The 20,870-nt window shown below is 34.5% G+C and overlaps 1 protein-coding gene across 1 annotated transcript in view; it reads left to right on the top strand.

The window, feature by feature from the left end:
- Nucleotides 1-3,691: 3,691 nt before the first annotated feature.
- Nucleotides 3,692-20,870, top strand: part of LOC111048251 (ABC transporter G family member 23-like) — a 50,256-nt gene continuing 33,077 nt past the window's right edge. Inside the window, exons 1-4 of the mRNA XM_039429230.1 lie at nt 3,692-4,396; nt 5,067-5,131; nt 8,220-8,381; nt 9,935-10,067. Coding sequence (XP_039285164.1) covers nt 8,227-8,381; nt 9,935-10,067 — 288 coding nt within the window. The 5' untranslated portion in view covers nt 3,692-4,396; nt 5,067-5,131; nt 8,220-8,226. The remainder of the gene's footprint in view (nt 4,397-5,066; nt 5,132-8,219; nt 8,382-9,934; nt 10,068-20,870) is intronic.

Here is a 20,870-nt window from a genome sequence, read left to right as displayed (position 1 = left end):
TCCAGTGCTGTTTAAAGTCTAGGACTATTAGCTAAATCCCGAGCTCGGAAAACGGCCCTAAGTTTTAAAAGAATATTTTTCCCAATCTTCAATATTCCAAAAGTCTCAAATGGAACAAATTCTAAGGAACAATGGACCTGTTTAGCTATTTTTACTTTCCTTGCCCTATTACCATAGGTAAGGAAAGTATTGCTTTCCAAAAAAAATTAAGGTACCCCAATTTCTTAATTTCTATACGTTTCAAGGTCCCCTGAGTCCAAAAACATGATTTTTGGGTGTTGGTCTGTGTGTGTGTATGTGTGTGTGTGTGTATGTGTGTGTGTATGTGTGTGTGTGTATGTGTGTATGTCTGTGAACACGATAACTCCATTCCTAATTAACCGATTGACTTGAAATTTTAAACTTAAGGTCCTTATACCATAAGGATCTGACAATAAGAAAGTCAATAAAATTCAATTCAAGATGGCGGAAAAAATGGCGGATAATTACTAAAAAACATGTTTCTCACGTTTTTCTCGAAAACTGCTCTAACGATTTTCTTCAAATTTATACCATGGATAGCTATTTATAAGCCCTATCAACTGACATGAGTCTCATTTTTGGGAAAATTGCAGGAGCTCCATAATATTCTTGAGAAAAATGGCAGATAATTACAAAAAACCATGTTTTTCACGATTTTCTCAAAAATTACTTGACCGCTTTTTTTAAAATTCATACTCTGTATAGTTATTTATCAGCTCTATCAACTGGCATGAGTCTTTTCCCTGGAAAACTAATGGGGGTCCACCCCATCCTTGAGAAATGGACGTTGTAACCTCCTTCTAGTGCATGAGGTAGGTAGGTACAGCAGTTTATAAAAGAACACAGTCATAGTCTAGATATTTCATCTGTAGAACAGCTGTTTCGACGACTTTTGAAAAAATCTGGTGTGGCGCACTCACACAACTTTCCTTGCTCATATTTGAAACTGCGATCAGACTTCTGTATATGTGTATATAAAATCGTTTTCAAAGTACTTTTTCTTTGTGTGAATAATTGTGAAATTCGATGATTTTTTTAGTCGTCATTTTTTCAAAGTCGTCAAAACAGCTGTTCTACAGATGAAATATCTCGACTATGTGTTCTTTTTATGAGCTGCGCTACCTACCTACCTCATGCACGAGAAGGAGGTTACTAAGTCCATTTCCCAAGGATGGGGTGGACCCCCCATTAGTTTCCCAGGAAGGAGACTCATGCCAGTTGATAGAGCTGATAAATAACTATACAGGGTATGAATTTGAAAGAAATCGGTCAAGTTATTTTTGAGAAAATAATGAAAAACATGGTTTTTTAGTAATTATCCGTCATTTTTCTCGAGAATATTACGGAGCTCCTGCAATTTTCCCAGGAAAAAACTCATGTCATTTGATAGGGCTTATGAATAGCTATCCATGGTTCAAATTTGAAGAAAATCGATAGTGCCGTTTTCGAGAAAACCGTGAAAAACATGGTTTTTTAGTCATTATTCGCCATTTTTCTCAAGAATATTACGGAGCTCATGGAATTTTCCCAGAAATGAGACTCATGCCAGTTGATAGTGCTTATGAATATCTATTCATGGTATGAATTTGAAGGAAATCGTTAGAGCCGTTTTCAAGAAAACCGTGAAAAACATGGATTTTTAGTCATTATCCGCCATTTTTCTCAAGAATATTACGGCGCTCCTGAAATTTTCCCAGAAATGAGACTCATGTCAGTTGATAGGGCTTATAAATAGCTATCCATGGTATAAATTTGAAGAAAATCGTTAGAGCCGTTTTCGAGAAATACATGAAAAACATGGTTTTTTAGTAATTATCCGCCATTTTTTCCGCCATCTTGAATTGGATTTTATTGAATTTCTAATTGTCGGATCCTCATGGTATAAGGACCTTAAGTTTAAAATTTCAAGTCAATCGGTTAATTAGAAATGGAGTTATCGTGTTCACAGACATACACACATACAAACCACTCTCTGTCTCAGACAGCACCGTATCGCGCATGCGTTAGCAACGGGTTTTTCCCGTTCCATTCAGTCAGTTCTTTGAATGTAACGTTCTTTGTGATGATGGTTACCGAGCACTGTAACTGGAGCCAATCGTCATTCTATTTGATGAAAATATTATTATCCAATGATGATTTATCATTTACTTCAATATATTATTATTTTATTTAATAAAAGAAAGAGTACTTTTGAAAAATATAATTAATAAAATATAACAGTTGTTATTTAACTGATGTTAAAAAACACTATAACTAAGTCAGCATATTGTCATTTCAAAACAAAAACCGAACCCTCAACCTCCCCTTTTACATTTAAAACATCAATAAACATAACTATTTGAAAAACCTCTAATCCCTTCCAGCATATTGCAATTTCAAAGCAAAATCCTAACCTATCTTTCCACTTTTGAAAATATATCAAAAAGCATAGTTCTACCTGGACCCTAGCCCTTTCTAGCATATTGCAATTTTAAAGCAAAAACCTAACCTAACCTTATGGAACATTATTAAATATAATCCAAAACAACCTAACCACTAACCCCTAACCCCTTCACATTTAATAATTTAGATTTCAGAGCAAAATCCTAACCCCCTAACCTATCCTTTCACATTTGAAACATCAAAAAACATGACTCTAACTGCACCCTAGCCCCTTCTAGCATATTGCAATTTCAAAGCAAAAACCTAACCTATCCTAATAACACATTATTAAATATAACCTGAATAAAACCTAACCTCTAACCCATTCACATTTAATACTTTGGGATTTGTTCGTCATCTTTAGAACAAAACATAAACATTTGGTTCATTTCATGAACATGTTCACAAAAATGTGGTTCATTTCATGAACATGTTCACAAACATGTGGTTCAGAGCAAAATCCTAACCCCCTAACCTATCCTTTTACCTTTGAAACATCAAAAAACATAACTCTACCTGGACCCTAGCCCCTTCTAGCATATTGCAATTTTCAAGCAAAAACCTAACCTATCCTGAAAAAACATTATTAAATATAACCTAAATAAAATCTAAACCCCTAACTCTTTCACATTTGCAAATCGTACACTACCATTATAACGTGGACCTCACTATAGATACTCAAAGAATACTTTTGAATAACTATGTTATAACTGTGACTGTTGCTGGCCGTTACTCTGTTTCTGAGACAAAGAGAAGCTCCTACACACATACACACACACACACACACATACACACACACACATACACACACACACATACACACACACAGGCCAACACCCAAAAATCATTTTTTTGGACTCAGGGGACCTTGAAACGTATAGAAAACATGAAATTAGGGTACCTTAATTTTTTTTGGAAAGCAATACTTTCCTTACCTATGGTAATAGGGCAAGGAAAGTGAAAATCATCGAATTTCACAATTTACACAAAGGAAAAAGTACTCTGAAAACAATTACCGGTATTTAATATACATCACTGTCTCTAATGTCAATACTGAATGAGATTCATATTATATAATAATCACAATGGTCTGTTTCTCCTTAAGTTGGTTTCCAATTTCTCTCATATACACATATAAAGTAGTCTGATCGTAGTTGCAAATATTTTGCCGCCAATCGTCATTATGTTATTCCCCTAAATTATTCTCGTCTAAGAATGAGGCTTACAGAGTTACAGACTTACAGTTCAGTGAGCAAGGAAAGTTGTGTGAGTGTACCACACCAGATTTTTAATATAGGCTATTCACATCTGAAAACTAGACTGTTGCAGTGTTAATTGGAATAATAGGCCTACTGCATTATTTTTAAAGACTACTTCCACAAACCATAAAAATACGAAAATCAAATGCATAGAAGCAGTCTTTCTGCTTGCGTATTTTCACAGCCGTTTCCTGAAAAATTACAATTTAATTGACTGGATTATTGTAAAACGCATGCCTATATCGTGATTAAGGTCAAGTTTCAAAGTGTTTGTGTTGAGTGGATTACTTACCGGTACCTGATGATTACTCATTATTACACAGAATGTAGAGGTCTCCAGAGAAATATTTTCAACAAATTTAATAAATGTTGAGTGTTGTAGTTGACAGCTGAGATGAGTGGTATGCTACCTAGGCTAGAGAGGCTACAGTACTCTTCCACTATTATTGATTGAGTGTTGACCTCAAAGGTGAAGGGGAAAGACGCTACCGTATGCTATACGCTACGCTATTGACTGGTTTACCACAAGGAGGATAGTTTACCATGACCAGTCAGCCATCTTGTTCCTGTTCCTGCTGACGAATTTTCGGTTTCTCTTCTCCTTTGTCTTATTAGTGTGCCTTTTCGGCAGCGGGTTTCGGGTTCCGTCCAGGATACGGTTTACTTCAAATAACTGCTACTTGGTCGCAGCACTGGTCAGAATCACTTGAACATTGGCGGTTGATTCAAATGTTTGCATAAGTTACTGTAATAATATACGTATATAGTTAGGTGCACGTTATAATGTCAGTCAGTATTTGATAAGCAATGTTGTTGCTATCCTTGTCTATTATTCGACAAAACAGATAGCACTATCCTTTCCTAACTCCGCAATGTTGCCAAGTCCGTTTTTAATAATGTAGCAATGTAATTAATCAAGGCAGACTAACGGCAACGCTGTTCTCTTATTTTTATCCACTGTCATTATAACGTGGACCTCGCTATATAGGTGTAGGTACTCGTTGCTATAGTCAGGTCCACGTTCACTTTATAATGGCAGTGTAGAAAGATAGAAGAACAACGTTGCCTATAATTTTTATAATATATTTATATATTATTATTGATATTTTATTATATCCTCTGTCTTGTCAATGCCTTCTATAGACGGAAGCTGTTACCTACAGGTTTATTGATGTAATATTAACTGTTCATTCTCGTTTAAAATAATCAATATTATATTTTTCAATAATTTCATACGGTAATGAATTTTAATCATTAAGATGAAATATTTTGTTAATTAATTATTTATTCTACATTGTTAAAAGACTATCTGTTAACAGAGCAGATGATTAATGAATTTTCGGTCAATGAATTTTTTTATTACAGATATGAGTGTGAATTGTTCTACAGTACTTTTTTGCCACTTGCCAGAAAGACACACATCCATTCAGGTATTACCTGTTTATGATAACATTTGTTGGATAATACCATTATTGTGTTGTTATATACCGTACTTTACTATATTAATTGCGCTCATAAATCCATTGTTATTTTAATTATGTGTAAATTGTAGTGTGTAGTAGGTGTGATTGTTAAGCTGCGTACACATATACGCTCTTCCAACCCGCACCAAGCACGCTCCTCCCTCGTACCGCCCTCGTACCGCCCTCGTTCCTCCATCGAACTACAGTCGCGCCGCCCACGCACCCATCATGAACGTTAAGGAAGATGTTAGATCTTCTCGCGTTCCCCGGTCGAACCATTGTTGCTCCCCGGTCGATCATCAATCGCTCTGCTGGAGTGACGTTCGGTTGCGGAGCAGAGCGAAAGTCTGTACGCACCTTAATAGTTAAGTTCTTCAACTTTGTAATTTTTTTTAATGAATAATGACGGTTGTCACAACATATTGTATGAAAAATGACAATAAACGATGATTTGATTTAAAGCGAGAAAGAGATAGTGCTACCTTATCCGTTTTGTTGAATGATAGACAAGACAGAAAAATACCATTGCTAATCAAACACTGCCATTATAAATCGTGGATCTGACTATATAAAGGTGCGTACAGACTCTCGCTCTGCTCCGCAACCGAACGTCACTCCAGCAGAGCGATTGATGATCGACCGGCGAGCAACAGTGGTTCGACCGGGGAATGCGAGAGGATCTAACATCTTCCGTAACGTTCATGATGGGTGCGTGGGCGGTGCGACTGTAGTTCGATGGTGGTACGAGGGCGGTACGAGGGAGGAGCATGCTCGGTGCGGGTTGGAAGCGCGAGTATGTGTACGCAGCTTTAGATGGGTACAGCCACTACCTCCGAGAACCTCTATTTACGGAGGTAGTGGTACAGACCCACTTTATGAATGGGCTGAGTGGGCTAAAGCCCAGGGTGCAAAATAATTGGGGGTGCCAAGTATATATATAGGGGCGCCAAATTTCCAATTTTTTTAAATAGTATATTTTTTATTGCCTACTCTAGAGAAAATCAATATTTGAATTTTGATTCTAGAAGTTTTTAGGATTTAAGATTCAGGTTTTATATAGTCCATTGACAGAGTATTGACATTTAAGTACGGTCGGGTACTGTACTCTTACAGTCTAATTATTCTCAAAATAGAAGCTAATTATGTGAGAGAAAGAGTGAAGAAGAGAACGTGAGGAAAAGAAGAAGAAGATGAAGAAGAAGAAGAAAAAAGGGAAAGGAGGAGGAGAAGGAGAAGGTAAAAGAAAAGGAGAATGTGAAGGAGAAGGAATAGGAGAATGAGAAGAAGAAGAAGAAGAAGAAGAAGACGAAGAAAAAGATGAAGAAGTAGGAGAAGAAGAAGAGGAAGTAGGTGAGGAAGAAGTAAAAGAAAAAGAAGAAGAAAAATATAGAGGCAAGGAATATAATTACGGTATTTAGAAAAAACCGAGATTTCAATTATATAAACTATATTTACCTTTAAAATTGAATATACTCCCTAGGTTAGAGCCTAAAATTAGTTTAATAGGAGGAAGTTTCGTAGTCCCTATAAGGCCCCCCCTTTTAGGATTCTTCCCAAAATGAATACTGTTTGTTTGCGCAGACTACCGTACCTATATATGTCAATAAACAAAAAATAATAATATTCCTGCTCTTGGCGCCTAGACACTCTACTCTCCACCAACCTCGCCATTCTGAAAAACCGTTGTCAGCATTTCCCTACAAATAGAGCCAGATAGAAATAAATAGAGCAGAACAAATGAAAAAGAATCAGAATAATATGGACTCTGAACCAGACTGCAGTCCTTATATAATTTTAGAAGTTGAGACATGAAAATATTGCTATTTATATTGTCATTTTATTTGTTCTGAACAAATTTCTACAGTACTGTACATGGAATAATATGAGTTATTACCCCGACACGTACTATTTTAGTGGGGTATCATAATCAGGAGTAAGTTTATATTATTAGCAACTTTTGTATGTATATTATAATAATTATGTACCTACCTATATGTTTTGTCAATAAACTCCTCTGGTTGCAATTCATTGACAATCAGAGAAATTATTATTATTTAGTTATGAATTCTATATATGACTAGCCGTCAGGCTCGCTTCGCTCGCCATATCCGTCGAGCCAGGGGGCTCCGCCCCCTGGACCCCTCGACTGGATCGTCCAAGAATGAGATCAGCAGGCTCGCTTCGCTCGCCTGCATTTTTCATTTGAGCATTTTTATCATATGTTAGAAAAATCCAGTAGGGGGTCCAGACTAAACGTCTGGCTAAACGGATATGGCGAGCGAAGCGAGCCTGACGGCTAGTAATATAATATTCCCAGGATTGAAGTAGCAGTGCCCAATCAATCTTTCCGCGATAAATGCATTTAAATCTTCAACTTGGTGCCAACCTAACAAAGTCAACTCAACTTAATGCCAACCTGACAAAATTATTAATTTAGTTGCCAGTTAACAACTGTTTCGAAGAGGTACTCTATCTAGATTATAGTTCTATAGTAACATATGATATGGAAATTTCAATTATAATTAAGAGATTGGGAGAAGAAGAATATACATGCTAAAAGATGAACTTTAAACCCTTAAAAACAACCCTTAGAGTTAAAATATTGCCAAAAGATTTCTTAGTGCGCCTCTAAAGGGCCAACTGAACATATCTACCAAATTTGAACGTTTTTGGTCCGGTAGATTTTTAGTTATGCGAGTGAGTGAGTGAGTGAGTGAGTGAGTCAGTCAGTCAGTGAGTGAGTGCCATTTCGCTTTTATATATATAGATAAATTAAACACCAGTGAAGTGTGCACAAGTCTTTAGAAATGGTGACTCTCGGCTTAACGGTATAATTTTTACTTTTCATTTCTATAAAAAAAACTACGAATTATTTCTAACAAAGTAACAAATAAGAATACATTTTGCTAAGAATCATAATAAGAATTAAGAACTAGCAGCAATAAAATATAAAAATAACATAAAATATAAAATTGGTACCTACCTGTATTTTATTTTTATTCTAGTATAAAAGAGTAACAATAAATTGATATGAAATTATGTTTGAAAATTACAGTGTTTGAATGGAGCCCTCCAGCATGGAAACCGAAATTCTGAATAACGATTCTGAAGTTGCTGGTCCACAGCCAATTGTGAAATTCAATAATGCTTACAAGAGGTATGGCCGGACAGCTGTTATACTGCGAGGACTCAATATGACAATACCAACGGGCACTATGTAAGTTTGACAAGTGTGTATAGGCTAGTATTATCTATATAATGAAAATCGAAAAACTTTAGTTTATCAGAGATTGACAATGGTGTAATAACCGAAACCGGTCTTTCTAATTATCAATAAATCAGTGGTTTTTTGACAATTTCTTAGTCTTTTTCATTCAATATGAATAATTACCGTACCACAATATCAACTTCTCAACTACACAAAAAATGAAAATCGAGCCTCAAATTTTGACATTCAATAACTTTTTCATGTGTGCACCGAATTTGATGATTTTTTAGTTGTGTTTGTTATGTTCAGGACCAGGTTTATGGCATAACAAATTTAGAAAATCCAACTTCAGGACTCTTTCCTACGGTCCTTCAAAGTTTACATGATTGTAATCCTCAAGGGAGAAGTTTTGTGAGCTGGCCACACACAGAAATAAAAATCAGCTGTTAAAATAATCATTGCGACATACAAAATCCGTCGGTAGATAGTAGACTAGAGTGTGTGCTGCTCCATAACCGCCCATGTATTTTATTCTAAACGCCCAGACTAAAAACAAAATGACTGTTCTGTGTGCAACCATCCAGCAGTGCGGCCTCAGGTTAAAGATTTACATGCTCTAAAGACATTGCTTTGTTTCGAATAATTGTGCTGTCTTCTGTGTTCAGAATTAATAAATTTTTAGTAAATTATTTATTTTGCAGTTGGAAAATTATCTATATCAATAAAATGCTGCATCGCGCCTCCTCAGGTGTGCATCCATCTGAAGTTTGTCATGAGTTGCATGAAACTATTTGGCGGTACAAAGTTCGCCGGGCCAGCTAGTCAGGAAATGAAATCTCAAATACTCAGCAAATTCTACTGTAGCTACTCGATGATCAATTAGAATTATTACTCACAATCTGGATAGCAGCACTCTTTTTATACTATAAACCTACCATAAGATGAGCGCTGCTATCCACAGATTGCCAGTTATTTCAATCATTATACCTGACTAGCAACTGGGAGGTACCGGGTTCGATTCCCGGGCTGGCAAGTAATTTTTGGATAGTAGTTATTATTGAATTTCCCTCCAGCTGTTTACCCTGTGGTCAATATTTTCACTAGTAGAAGTATTCGGGGTGGTTTACAGCATTTAATTAGGATCCTCTATTGAAAGAATCTATCATCTATCCTCTTTAAAAGAGGACGAGTTTCCAATTTAAGGGTACCGTATTTTGTTTGCTGTTTGTATGTTTGTGTTTGAATTTTTATTTCTATGAAAGTAAATAATACTTTTTATTTACCATGTTTAATTTATTATGACAATGTTATGCATTTGTATAACAATGTTTTTCGCAATGAAGACATCTTGAATCTCTTGATCTTCGTTTCTTCGTTTTATTAATAATTATTATTCATTAATTGTGAAACACTTCTCTAAATTAAAAATAATTACTGTAATGAATCTATAGTAAGATTCACGTCATAAAGTCAGCACCTGTATAACTTTTTGAATTATTTTGAACAACGATTTGAATTTAAATTCTTGTCTAATAATAATTATTTATTCTGTCATTTTTCAGCTACGGTTTGTTGGGGCCTAGCGGATGCGGTAAAACGACACTGCTCAGTTGCATAGTCGGCAGAAGAAAACTTGACAGCGGAACTTTGTTTGTTGATGTAAAGTCCAAAGTGGATGTGGGCTATATGCCACAGGTATGCCAATTTCACTATCATAGTATTATTGTGTAATATTACATTTTTCTTCTCACATTTGAATCGAATCTTAAATTCGAGATCTATGGAACTTTATAGTAAATGTCAGAGTTATCAACAGACGGATAAATTTTTTGACGGAGAATTTATTATCGTGAATGTTTGTTGCATTGTTCCATGGTGTCACCGAGGCAGGGTTAACAAATTACTGGATAAATGGTTTATTTAAATCGAGATATATATAAAAATTTAAAATAACATTTTCAAAATAAAGTTTTATTGAGAACAGATGTAGAATGTGAATTCTAAACTTATAAGTTATAATTTTTTTGATGACGTGTCTGTGGAGATCGATATTGAACAGGGCGTTGGCTTCGTGACTTTCAACTTTGCTTTTCCTGTTCAGCCCTTCGCTTCTTCTGAAAACATGGCTGGCTGTTGCTTGTGTAATTTTGTGCTCTGAATTATTGTCTGTTTAAGTGAATTTATTAATGTTTTAAATTGAGTTTTAAACAGTTTATAGTGTTCTATCTTGTGGATAATTTGTTTTTTCTGTATCCAAGCCAATAGCCAATGTTTTTCAACTGTAAACTAGATAAGTATTTTAGTTTGTAGTCACTTGAAATAATTAGGCTTGTAAGTTATTGTTCTTTGTATTGTAACATATTTAAATCTGGGTAGATGAAAAGCCCTAACAGAAATAGTAATAGGTCTAAAAATAAAGTAATTGGCTAATATCGCCAAGCAGATAATAAACAAGATTAGATAGCATCAGCTTGTTCTGGCTAAATGGTACAAGAACTTAAAAAGGATTTGAAGGAAGTTTATTGCTCATAAATAGATTATTATATAAAATATTTGAAGATTGAGGTTATGTACATGTATTCACGGATCGGTGACCTAGAGATCGATCAAACCGAAGAACGTAGAATCTGACCAAAACCCCTTGGCAGAGCTTTATTGCATTCGGATGGTGTGCAATGTGAAAAAACACCCGTCCACGTGGCTAATTATTAGGTAGCATGGAATTAATATTAATGTATAGAATATTAACTAGCATGCAAAGAGCATAAATAAAAAACCAAATAAAAATAATTTAATGTATTCAGGAAATAAGAGTTACCAGGCGCATGAATACCGAATAAAATTTGCATGCACCAATAGTAAAACGGCAGTTAATAGGCGGCAACTGTAGGCCAATTCAAAAATATTTATATATATTTATATAAATGTACTAGATTTTGTGTAAAAATTTGTGTAATCTATGTTATCGATATGGCTCGAATGCAAAGAAATTATTAATCATATAATCTAAGCAATATTTTGGCATTTTTTGTAAGATCTATTTGAATTTAATGGCGGAGGATTGAGATATTTAAATTTTATGCTAATTTGAAAGTCGGAAAGAGGATCTGTAAAACTTGAGAGAGAAGAACCAGCACTCGCCAGCCAGATGCCACCATAAGAGGACCCCAAATATTTTAGAGCGAAGTACCTTATTAATAATTTTGTAAAAATTAAAGTTAAAGTAAATTATTAAATTTCTTAAAAGACTTCGTGATGCTATTGTGAAGCAGAAGTCATTTTCATTTTAATTAAATTTATAACCCCTTGGAGGAGACGATTCCGGCTACCATATTCCCGGACCACATGGAGTTGGATCGACATCGGCGGCTTACAAGAAGATTTTCGACACGTGAGTGATTAAAATTTGAATTTAGTGATGGGCGCCCTAGTGCTTCGAAATAATCTGATGATCAAAGCTAGCTCGCCGAAAGGGTTATTATAAATTGAGAAATTAATAAGAGTAATACTTGCGCAAGTAAAAATTAGTATTAAAGGTATTTAATTGAAAGAAAAATATAGATCAATATTTTAGAAATTTCTATTTAATCAAAGAAGTACGAAATCTAGGCTATCAAACGTATGCATACAATATTTAATTTTTTGCAATACAATTTGCGATAATTTATCATAGTTCTAATTCACTAGATGAATGGCTCTACCTATTCCGTCAGATGCCGAATCTTGCACCCTGAGATGAAAATATATATTCGATACAAATAAATCTACTAAATACTAGAGATTTTAATATATATAAATATTTGGATTATTAGTGGCTAATTTATCAAGCTGATCTTAGAGCACATATTTTTGATTGAATTATCCAAGCCGACAAGTATTAGCAAGTACATGTCACAGCTACATGCCAAAGAATGCATATGATTTCAAGATAAAGGCACATGGTAATGATTCGTGCCACAAATCTAGAATATAAAGTTTAGCCTGTGATATTTTTATTGATTTCAAATATTGTTCTATTTTTATATTATATTTTTCTATCGCTCTTTATATATTTTTTGCCTCGATTGATCTTTGCATTATTTGTGTAATATATGTATGAACATTCATGGTGTGCAATTTATTTTTTATTCCTCAACTCTATAGTATAAGTATCATTTATATGTATATTTATTATTTATTGAATTACAAGAGTTATAGGAGAAGCCCATATCTAGGCCTAGAAAGATTTATAAGACTGAATACTATTAGAAAACCACGACCTAATTATATCAAATCTCATGCTTTACCGACTGATGCCAAGCAGGAGGCTAATCGTTATTTTAATATAAAGAATAACGTGACACAAAGACATGTCGTACCAACGTGGGACTGATGATGAGAGCCAAGCTCATTGAATAATTATTTGAAATTAGGTCAATAACCATATTGAAAATTATAGATAACTTATACGAGTTGTGAGGAAAACTGGCGAAGGAAAATTTGTATTACTTTTTGGGGAATCAATAGCTTTAAATAGAGAGAAATTATATGTTTTAAAGAAAATTTTATATTATTATTACTGTAGAAAATATATTTTATAGAGAGAGCTATTATATTTTATGGGCCTAAACTGCTAGTCAGAAATCAATGAATAGTATTATTATATTATAAGAGCTTAAGTAATAAATAGGTTACCTGGCTTGTAATGTCCATAGGCCTATCCTCATTTGTGTCCTTATTAATGCCTTGTTGGCCAAAACTTTCACTTTTTTACAAACACTTGACACTTAATCCATTTTTAAAATATGAGTTTCTCTTCGTCCACGCAAAGTAAGGTAGCAGACACACTGCAGCCGGCGATAGTAGCGGAGATCGACGCTGAGGGGGGCGCAATGGAGTCCAACGCCCAGATCTCTTCAATCACCGCCAAGAATCCTGTGAACAGTAATAAACCGTTAAATGTCTCCCAAGAAGCAATAAGGAGGGTTATAGTAGAGGGGATGATCAAGTCATTTTCTAATAGTTTAGAAAAAACAATGACCACAGTAATGAAGAACTTAAAGGCGGAAATGAAGGAAATGCGGGAATCACTGAAGGATACATCGGTAAGAATGGGTAAGGAGACTGCGGAAAGAATAGATAACCTACCAGCACAAAACACTTCACAAATTCATGAAATAGCTACAAACAGGAACAATAGTCAACTCATTTCCATAAATAAACAACAGAATAGTAAATCTACACAAATAGCTCACCTAAATTCTGATATAAATCAAAACAAAGTACAACTTAATTCATTGGAGACAGCCGTTGGAGAACAGCAATTATTTTCATCTGAATTAAATGCCGAAGTAGTAGATAATGAAACAGAAGCTTCTAGTCATTGGAAACAGGCCCAAGAGAAGTTGGTACAACTTGAAAGTCAAATACATCAATTTCCGCACGAGAATATAGAGCCTATTCCCATAGCAACGTTTGATTCACTACACAGTTTCAATGAATTAGGCCGTTTTGACAATACAGACCGCTATCTCCAACCTAAAGAATTTATAGATCAGATAAAACTAGTTCAATCATTAACACCCACCTCTTGGAATTTTTGGCGTCTTCGTTTGACTAGTTTATTGATTGGCGAACCCCTGATGTTCTTTCGGAGTAGAGTCCATGAATTACATCATTGGATGAGTTTGTAGCTGTCTTCTGGAACAGTATTGGAGCAGAAGTAAACAGTTGGACGTGCTAGCGGACATTATATCATGCGATTTCAACCTAATTTAGACGGTGCATGTACCACTTTCGTCACTGCCCTACAGTTTAAAATTCTCAATTGAGCGAGCCCATTAACGAATCGGCATTAGCAAGTATTATTTTAAAGAAGCTACCGTATCAAGTTAGAATGGCACTCGCCACACAACCCATTACTGATTGTAAGCAGCTGATTAATCATTATATGGCATACAGTCTGCAATGGCAATATCAAACCACCGCTCAGACCAGAGATACGCATCAAATCAGCATAATTCAAAATTTAATCCGCATAACAGCCAAAATTATGAACCGGTATCATATGATCGCTACCGATCTGCTCCCCAATTTGAACGCCGCTATGAGCACAGGCAAAATGGTAATGGAATAATGAAAAATTTCAAAATCGTACAACCAACCACTATGCCCAGCAGAGCAATCGTAGGAATCACTATGATGGCCGTGATCGATTAAATTCACATAATAATCACACACAAAACAGTTACAACAGAAATTATAAACCACCACCTCAACAAGTAAGTACAAATTATACACTAGCACATGCAATAGGTTTGAATCAACAAAAACCCGGAACCAACACCCAACGACCGCCACCAGATATACAGAAAACTACAGCTAATAAACCAGGACTATATGATACCCCCGATATAACTAGCACAAGCTCAAATGAAACAAACCAAGAAAAGCAGGATATTTCAACGTCATACACCACATTCAGAAGTGATTTACAGAAAACATTATTAGAAGAACCGAAAATATTAGAAAAACAGAAGTCAATACAAGACAGCCTACCATCAAAAACCGCCGCCCACCATGAAATTAAAACAACCCGCAAACATCAACCCATATTAAGTATCCTGTTTCCCACCGAAGTCCAATCACCCGGACCAAGAGGATGACACCAGGGAGGACAGACTACAGGACAAGAGGAGCGACCACCGCAAGGCCCGGAGACGGAAGCGCCCGAGGACACCGGACGGCCGACATCAGGACGGAGAGGACGGCATACGGGAGAAGAAGAAGATGCATCACAAGGCCCGGAGGCGGAAGAAGCGACGAAGGAGGAACCACGCGCGCGCATACCGGCCGCATGCACGCTTCAAGAGGCCGAGGAGGATACCGGACCGGGACCAGGTTGGAGAACAGGCCACCGACGTCATGCATCCGCGGCACATACGTTTCAAGAGGGCAAACCAGCTATGTGACCGGCAAAATGGAAGTAATAATTGGAACAAAACCGGAGCTGCTTACGAAACTACTATGGATTCATGTTGGAATAAAAACGAAACTGATAGGAAAACTATGATTGATTCATGCATGGGCAACAACGAAATGGACTACTTATTGAGATTGATGAAGAATGGAAAGTGTCTAAGAAGAGTGAGGGAAACAAGGAATTATATTAATAAAAAGGAAGTACCTGGCTATATGTTGAAAGATTATATTATTAAAGAGCTAATTAGTGTTTTGATTTATTGTATTGTGTGGATTACCATGTCGGTGATAATATTGAAAAGTGATGCTATTGATATGATAATTAAGACCATGTTAGTGTTGAATGAATTTGTTGACTGTTGGAAATCTTGTATGGTGAAATTGTTTGTTATTAAGGCCGTGATGTTTGCTAAAATTTGTGATATTAATGAAATAATGAAGAGGATAATATTATTGAAGAAGTGTATGGTCTATGAAAAATCTTGCTTTACGAAACTGTTTCCTAATATGATTAAGGTTGTTTATAAAGAAACTATGTGGATAGTATTGAAAGAAAATAAATGGAAGGCTTTGGATCAATTAAAAGAAATTATTATAAAGGAACAAGGAGTTATTTGAAGAAAGAATACACAAGATACCAGGGCTTTAAATTTATGGAGGATAAGTTATCAATAGGACAGCCTCACCAACGGATAGCAGATAACCGAACGGCCTACAGCAACAATCTACAAACAGAATGCAAGAAGATGCAAGTAAATCACAACGCTTACACATGCAATATCGTCGAATTTGAAATAAATATGATAAGAAAATCAAGGAAAACATTATTATCAAGCCAATTACTAACCTTCCTTAATAAATTTAATATTGGTATAGGACCTCGTGGCAACAATCCAATGTTTTAATTCCTTCCAGCCGTTAGAAGCCTGCAATAAGGAAAAGAACAATTTTTAAATATGTAATTAAATTATATACATCAGATAAAAAAGGACACAAGCGGGGATAATAAAATTAAAATTTGTTAATTACCTTTTTAAGAGAAAAAATTGAGCAGTTAGGTTAGTTATGAAAGTCGATAGCAAATTCTGATGTAACATGTAGCACTATGAATTGTAGAACAGCGACCAGCTGACCAAAGCCACCCAAATCAAATGAATGTAATGTCTGTTGAACATATGTTTATAAAAAGAAGTACTGTACCCAAAGAGTTATTTATTATTGTTATTTATTATATTTATTAATGTCGATATTTTATTTATATGTTTTTATATTTATTACTTTTATTATGCCACGTTTGTTACCTGAAAAAGACTTAAAGTGAATACAGTTACCAAAACCAAAGAGCCATTAGCAAAAGAAAGTATTGTCCTGATGTATAGAAAATTATTTATATTAAGACCTAAGAAATACTATAAGATATAAGCCCAGAAGTTTATGAATCGAAATTATTGTCTAAAAGGAATCATTTATGAGAATCATGAAATGTGTGTAGTTAAGTTGGCGGCCCTGCAAGCGGCGAATTTAAAAATTACTATGTTTTAAGTGTTGTCAAAGGAGTACGTTTAGAAGTTTATATTTATGATATTTTATGTGTGTTGAGGAGGAGAATTTGTTATTGTATTTGATAAGGTATAAAGGAGATGCAGCAAATATGTCTGCGATCTGTGATAGAAGTAGGAGAGTATAATTTATAAATAAGTATAGTGTATATCGATGTATTGAAGGGTGGGTTTTCATTAAAAACATTGTGATTCTCAATATTTTGAATTCAAACCCAGGGGCGCGTGTAACATATTTAAATCTGGTAGATGAAAAGCCCTAACAGAAATAGTAATAGGTCTAAAAATAAAGTAATTGGCTAATATCGCCAAGCAGATAATAACAAGATTAGATAGCATCAGCTTGTTCTGGCTAAATGGTACAAGAACTTAAAAAGGATTTGAAGGAAGTTTATTGCTCATAAATAGATTATTATATAAAATATTTGAAGATTGAGGTTATGTACATGTATTCACGGATCGGTGACCTAGAGATCGATCAAACCGAAGAACGTAGAATCTGACCAAAACCCCTTGGCAGAGCTTTATTGCATTCGGATGGTGTGCAATGTGAAAAAACACCCGTCCACGTGGCTAATTATTAGGTAGCATGGAATTAATACTAATGTATAGAATATTAACTAGCATGCAAAGAGCATAAATAAAAAACCAAATAAAAATAATTTAATGTATTCAGGAAATAAGAGTTACCAGGCGCATGAATACCGAATAAAATTTGCATGCACCAATAGTAAAACGGCAGTTAATAGGCGGCAACTGTAGGCCAATTCAAAAATATTTATATATATTTATATAAATGTACTAGATTTTGTGTAAAAATTTGTGTAATCTATGTTATCGATATGGCTCGAATGCAAAGAAATTATTAATCATATAATCTAAGCAATATTTTGGCATTTTTTGTAAGATCTATTTGAATTTAATGGCGGAGGATTGAGATATTTAAATTTTATGCTAATTTGAAAGTTGGAAAGAGGATCTGTAAAACTTGAGAGAGAAGAACCAGCACTCGCCAGCCAGATGCCACCATAAGAGGACCCCAAATATTTTAGAGCGAAGTACCTTATTAATAATTTTGTAAAAATTAAAGTTAAAGTAAATTATTAAATTTCTTAAAAGACTTCGTGATGCTATTGTGAAGCAGAAGTCATTTTTCATTTTAATTAAATTTATAACCCCTTGGAGGAGACGATTCCGGCTACCATATTCCCGGACCACATGGAGTTGGATCGACATCGGCAGCTTACAAGAAGATTTTCGACACGTGAGTGATTAAATTTGAATTTAGTGATGGGCGCCCTAGTGCTTCGAAATAATCTGATGATCAAAGCTAGCTCGCCGAAAGGGTTATTATAAATTGAGAAATTAATAAGAGTAATACTTGCGCAAGTAAAAAATTAGTATTAAAGGTATTTAATTGAAAGAAAAATATAGATCAATATTTTAGAAATTTCTATTTAATCAAAGAAGTACGAAATCTAGGCTATCAAACGTATGCATACAATATTTAATTTTTTGCAATACAATTTGCGATAATTTATCATAGTTCTAATTCACTAGATGAATGGCTCTACCTATTCCGTCAGGTGCCGAATCTTGCACCCTGAGATGAAAATATATATTCGATACAAATAAATCTACTAAATACTAGAGATTTTAATATATATAAATATTTGGATTATTAGTGGCTAATTTATCAAGCTGATCTTAGAGCACATATTTTTGATTGAATTATCCAAGCCGACAAGTATTAGCAAGTACATGTCACAGCTACATGCCAAAGAATGCATATGATTTCAAGATAAAGGCACATGGTAATGATTCGTGCCACAAATCTAGAATATAAAGTTTAGCCTGTGATATTTTTATTGATTTCAAATATTGTTCTATTTTTATATTATATTTTTCTATCGCTCTTTATATATTTTTTGCCTCGATTGATCTTTGCATTATTTGTGTAATATATGTATGAACATTCATGGTGTGCAATTTATTTTTTATTCCTCAACTCTATAGTATAAGTATCATTTATATGTATATTTATTATTTATTGAATTACAAGAGTTATAGGAGAAGCCCATATCTAGGCCTAGAAAGATTTATAAGACTGAATACTATTAGAAAACCACGACCTAATTATATCAAATCTCATGCTTTACCGACTGATGCCAAGCAGGAGGCTAATCGTTATTTTAATATAAAGAATAACGTGACAGTATATTTCTGTGTTTTGCCAAAATTTCATCTGAAGATTATAAGTTAATTTGCTCTGAAAACTGGATTTCTCATTCATAGGCAATAGATCCATTCACAGTTTATCAAGAATCTATTTTATTGGAGCCGACAACTATTCTTAGGTTGATAGGTGTTAAATGCTATTCCAACCGTTTAAGGAAAAATTGGTAGCACGGCAAATGTTACCCCTGTGGTGGGACAGAATTACAAAATAAATATGTCCCAAATGGTACACTATGAAATCCCTGGTTATAAAAATTATTAGTAGGATAGATATCTTGATAGGTTATGAATGGTTTGTTGCTGAGTGGGAAATCAGTTCAAGAGAGATCAAGTCCTAATGAATATATTATCTGTGCAGACTAGCAAAATGGCATACAATATGAAAAATATTAAAATTGATGATGAGTTAATAGCTGCCTTAACACAACTGTTTGATAAGCAAGATGCTAGGTTAGACCAAATGTTTAAAAAACAAAATGCTAGATTTGATGAGTTAAATGCTAAATTTGATAAGCAAAATGCTAAGTTAGACCAAATGTTTAAAAATCAAAATGCTAGGTTTGATGATATGAAGCAAGAATGTACTAGCATTAGACTAGAGCAGGTTAGTATAAACCTTCTATTGAAAAATGTAAATGAAACAGTGAAAGATAATCATGAAGATGAAAACAAATTGAAGCAGGATGATAGTAGTGTTAAGTTACAAGATCAACTCATTCAATTTTCTGACAATGTAGGCCTAGTTACTGTTGTTGAAAAAGTCAACCCTAATGAGATAGTAGAATTGAATAAAGAAGTAGGTAGGGAGTTGTCTTCACTGAAAGCCAACTATCATGAAAGTAATATTGCTACATTGAAGGTTAGGAAAACTATAAGTAAAGTGAATGTTTACATGAGAAAGGTTTCTGTGGAGGTTAGGAACAATGTAAACAAAATGAATGTTGCTTTGAGTCAAGTTGATGAGTTCAACTTTCAACTGAGAATTGAAACGGTGTATGCAATGCATTCTCAAGTGAACATGACTAACTTTTGTAAGCAAAATGGCTTTGTTGAAACAAATGGACCCATGAATAAAATCATGCTCTTGAAGAAAACAAAACACAAAGTCACCATTGATGTGTTAGTATTCAAAGGTTGTTTCAAGTTGCTTACTTACAAGATGATGACAATGAATCACATGATGAAAGGGTATTCCCCAACACACAATGATTAGGAATCCTGTGTTATGCCGGGATTCAGAATAGCATAATCGCTACACAGTGTATGGTAAGAGTCCATAATTGTGTCTTTTTTCTTTCCTGTAGCCTATTTTCTTGGCCCTTGATCTTTTCAAATTTCAATTCTTTCCTGTCTTTGTGTAATATTCAGTAAATTTCTTCTATGATACATATCTTAACCAATCTTGTCCATAGTCATTTAATTTGTATTTTTTCTGAAATAATATTAGAAGTTGAAATAGTAGCTTATTTCCTAATCTTTAATTTGTTGATAAAACTTAACTTTTCTAAAATCTATCCATTATAGTGTAAATAATTGTTTGCTTGCGGTATATTTTTTCATCATGTATTACATATTTTAATCATGTCTATTTTTTTTTTAGGTATCATATTAGGTAATTAGGTTTTTCAGAGCAATTATGTCCCATGTTCTCATCTTTCATTGCATATTGTGCCATAAGCCATATGTAATTAGGTTATAGTTTTCTTCTGGGCTTTTAACCCATTTTTCATTTTATTTTTTC

Source organism: Nilaparvata lugens, chromosome 5 (assembly GCF_014356525.2).
Source record: "Nilaparvata lugens isolate BPH chromosome 5, ASM1435652v1, whole genome shotgun sequence".
In the NCBI taxonomy this organism is placed as follows: Eukaryota; Metazoa; Arthropoda; class Insecta; order Hemiptera; family Delphacidae; genus Nilaparvata; species Nilaparvata lugens.
This window is presented reverse-complemented; position numbering and strand designations above follow the sequence as displayed.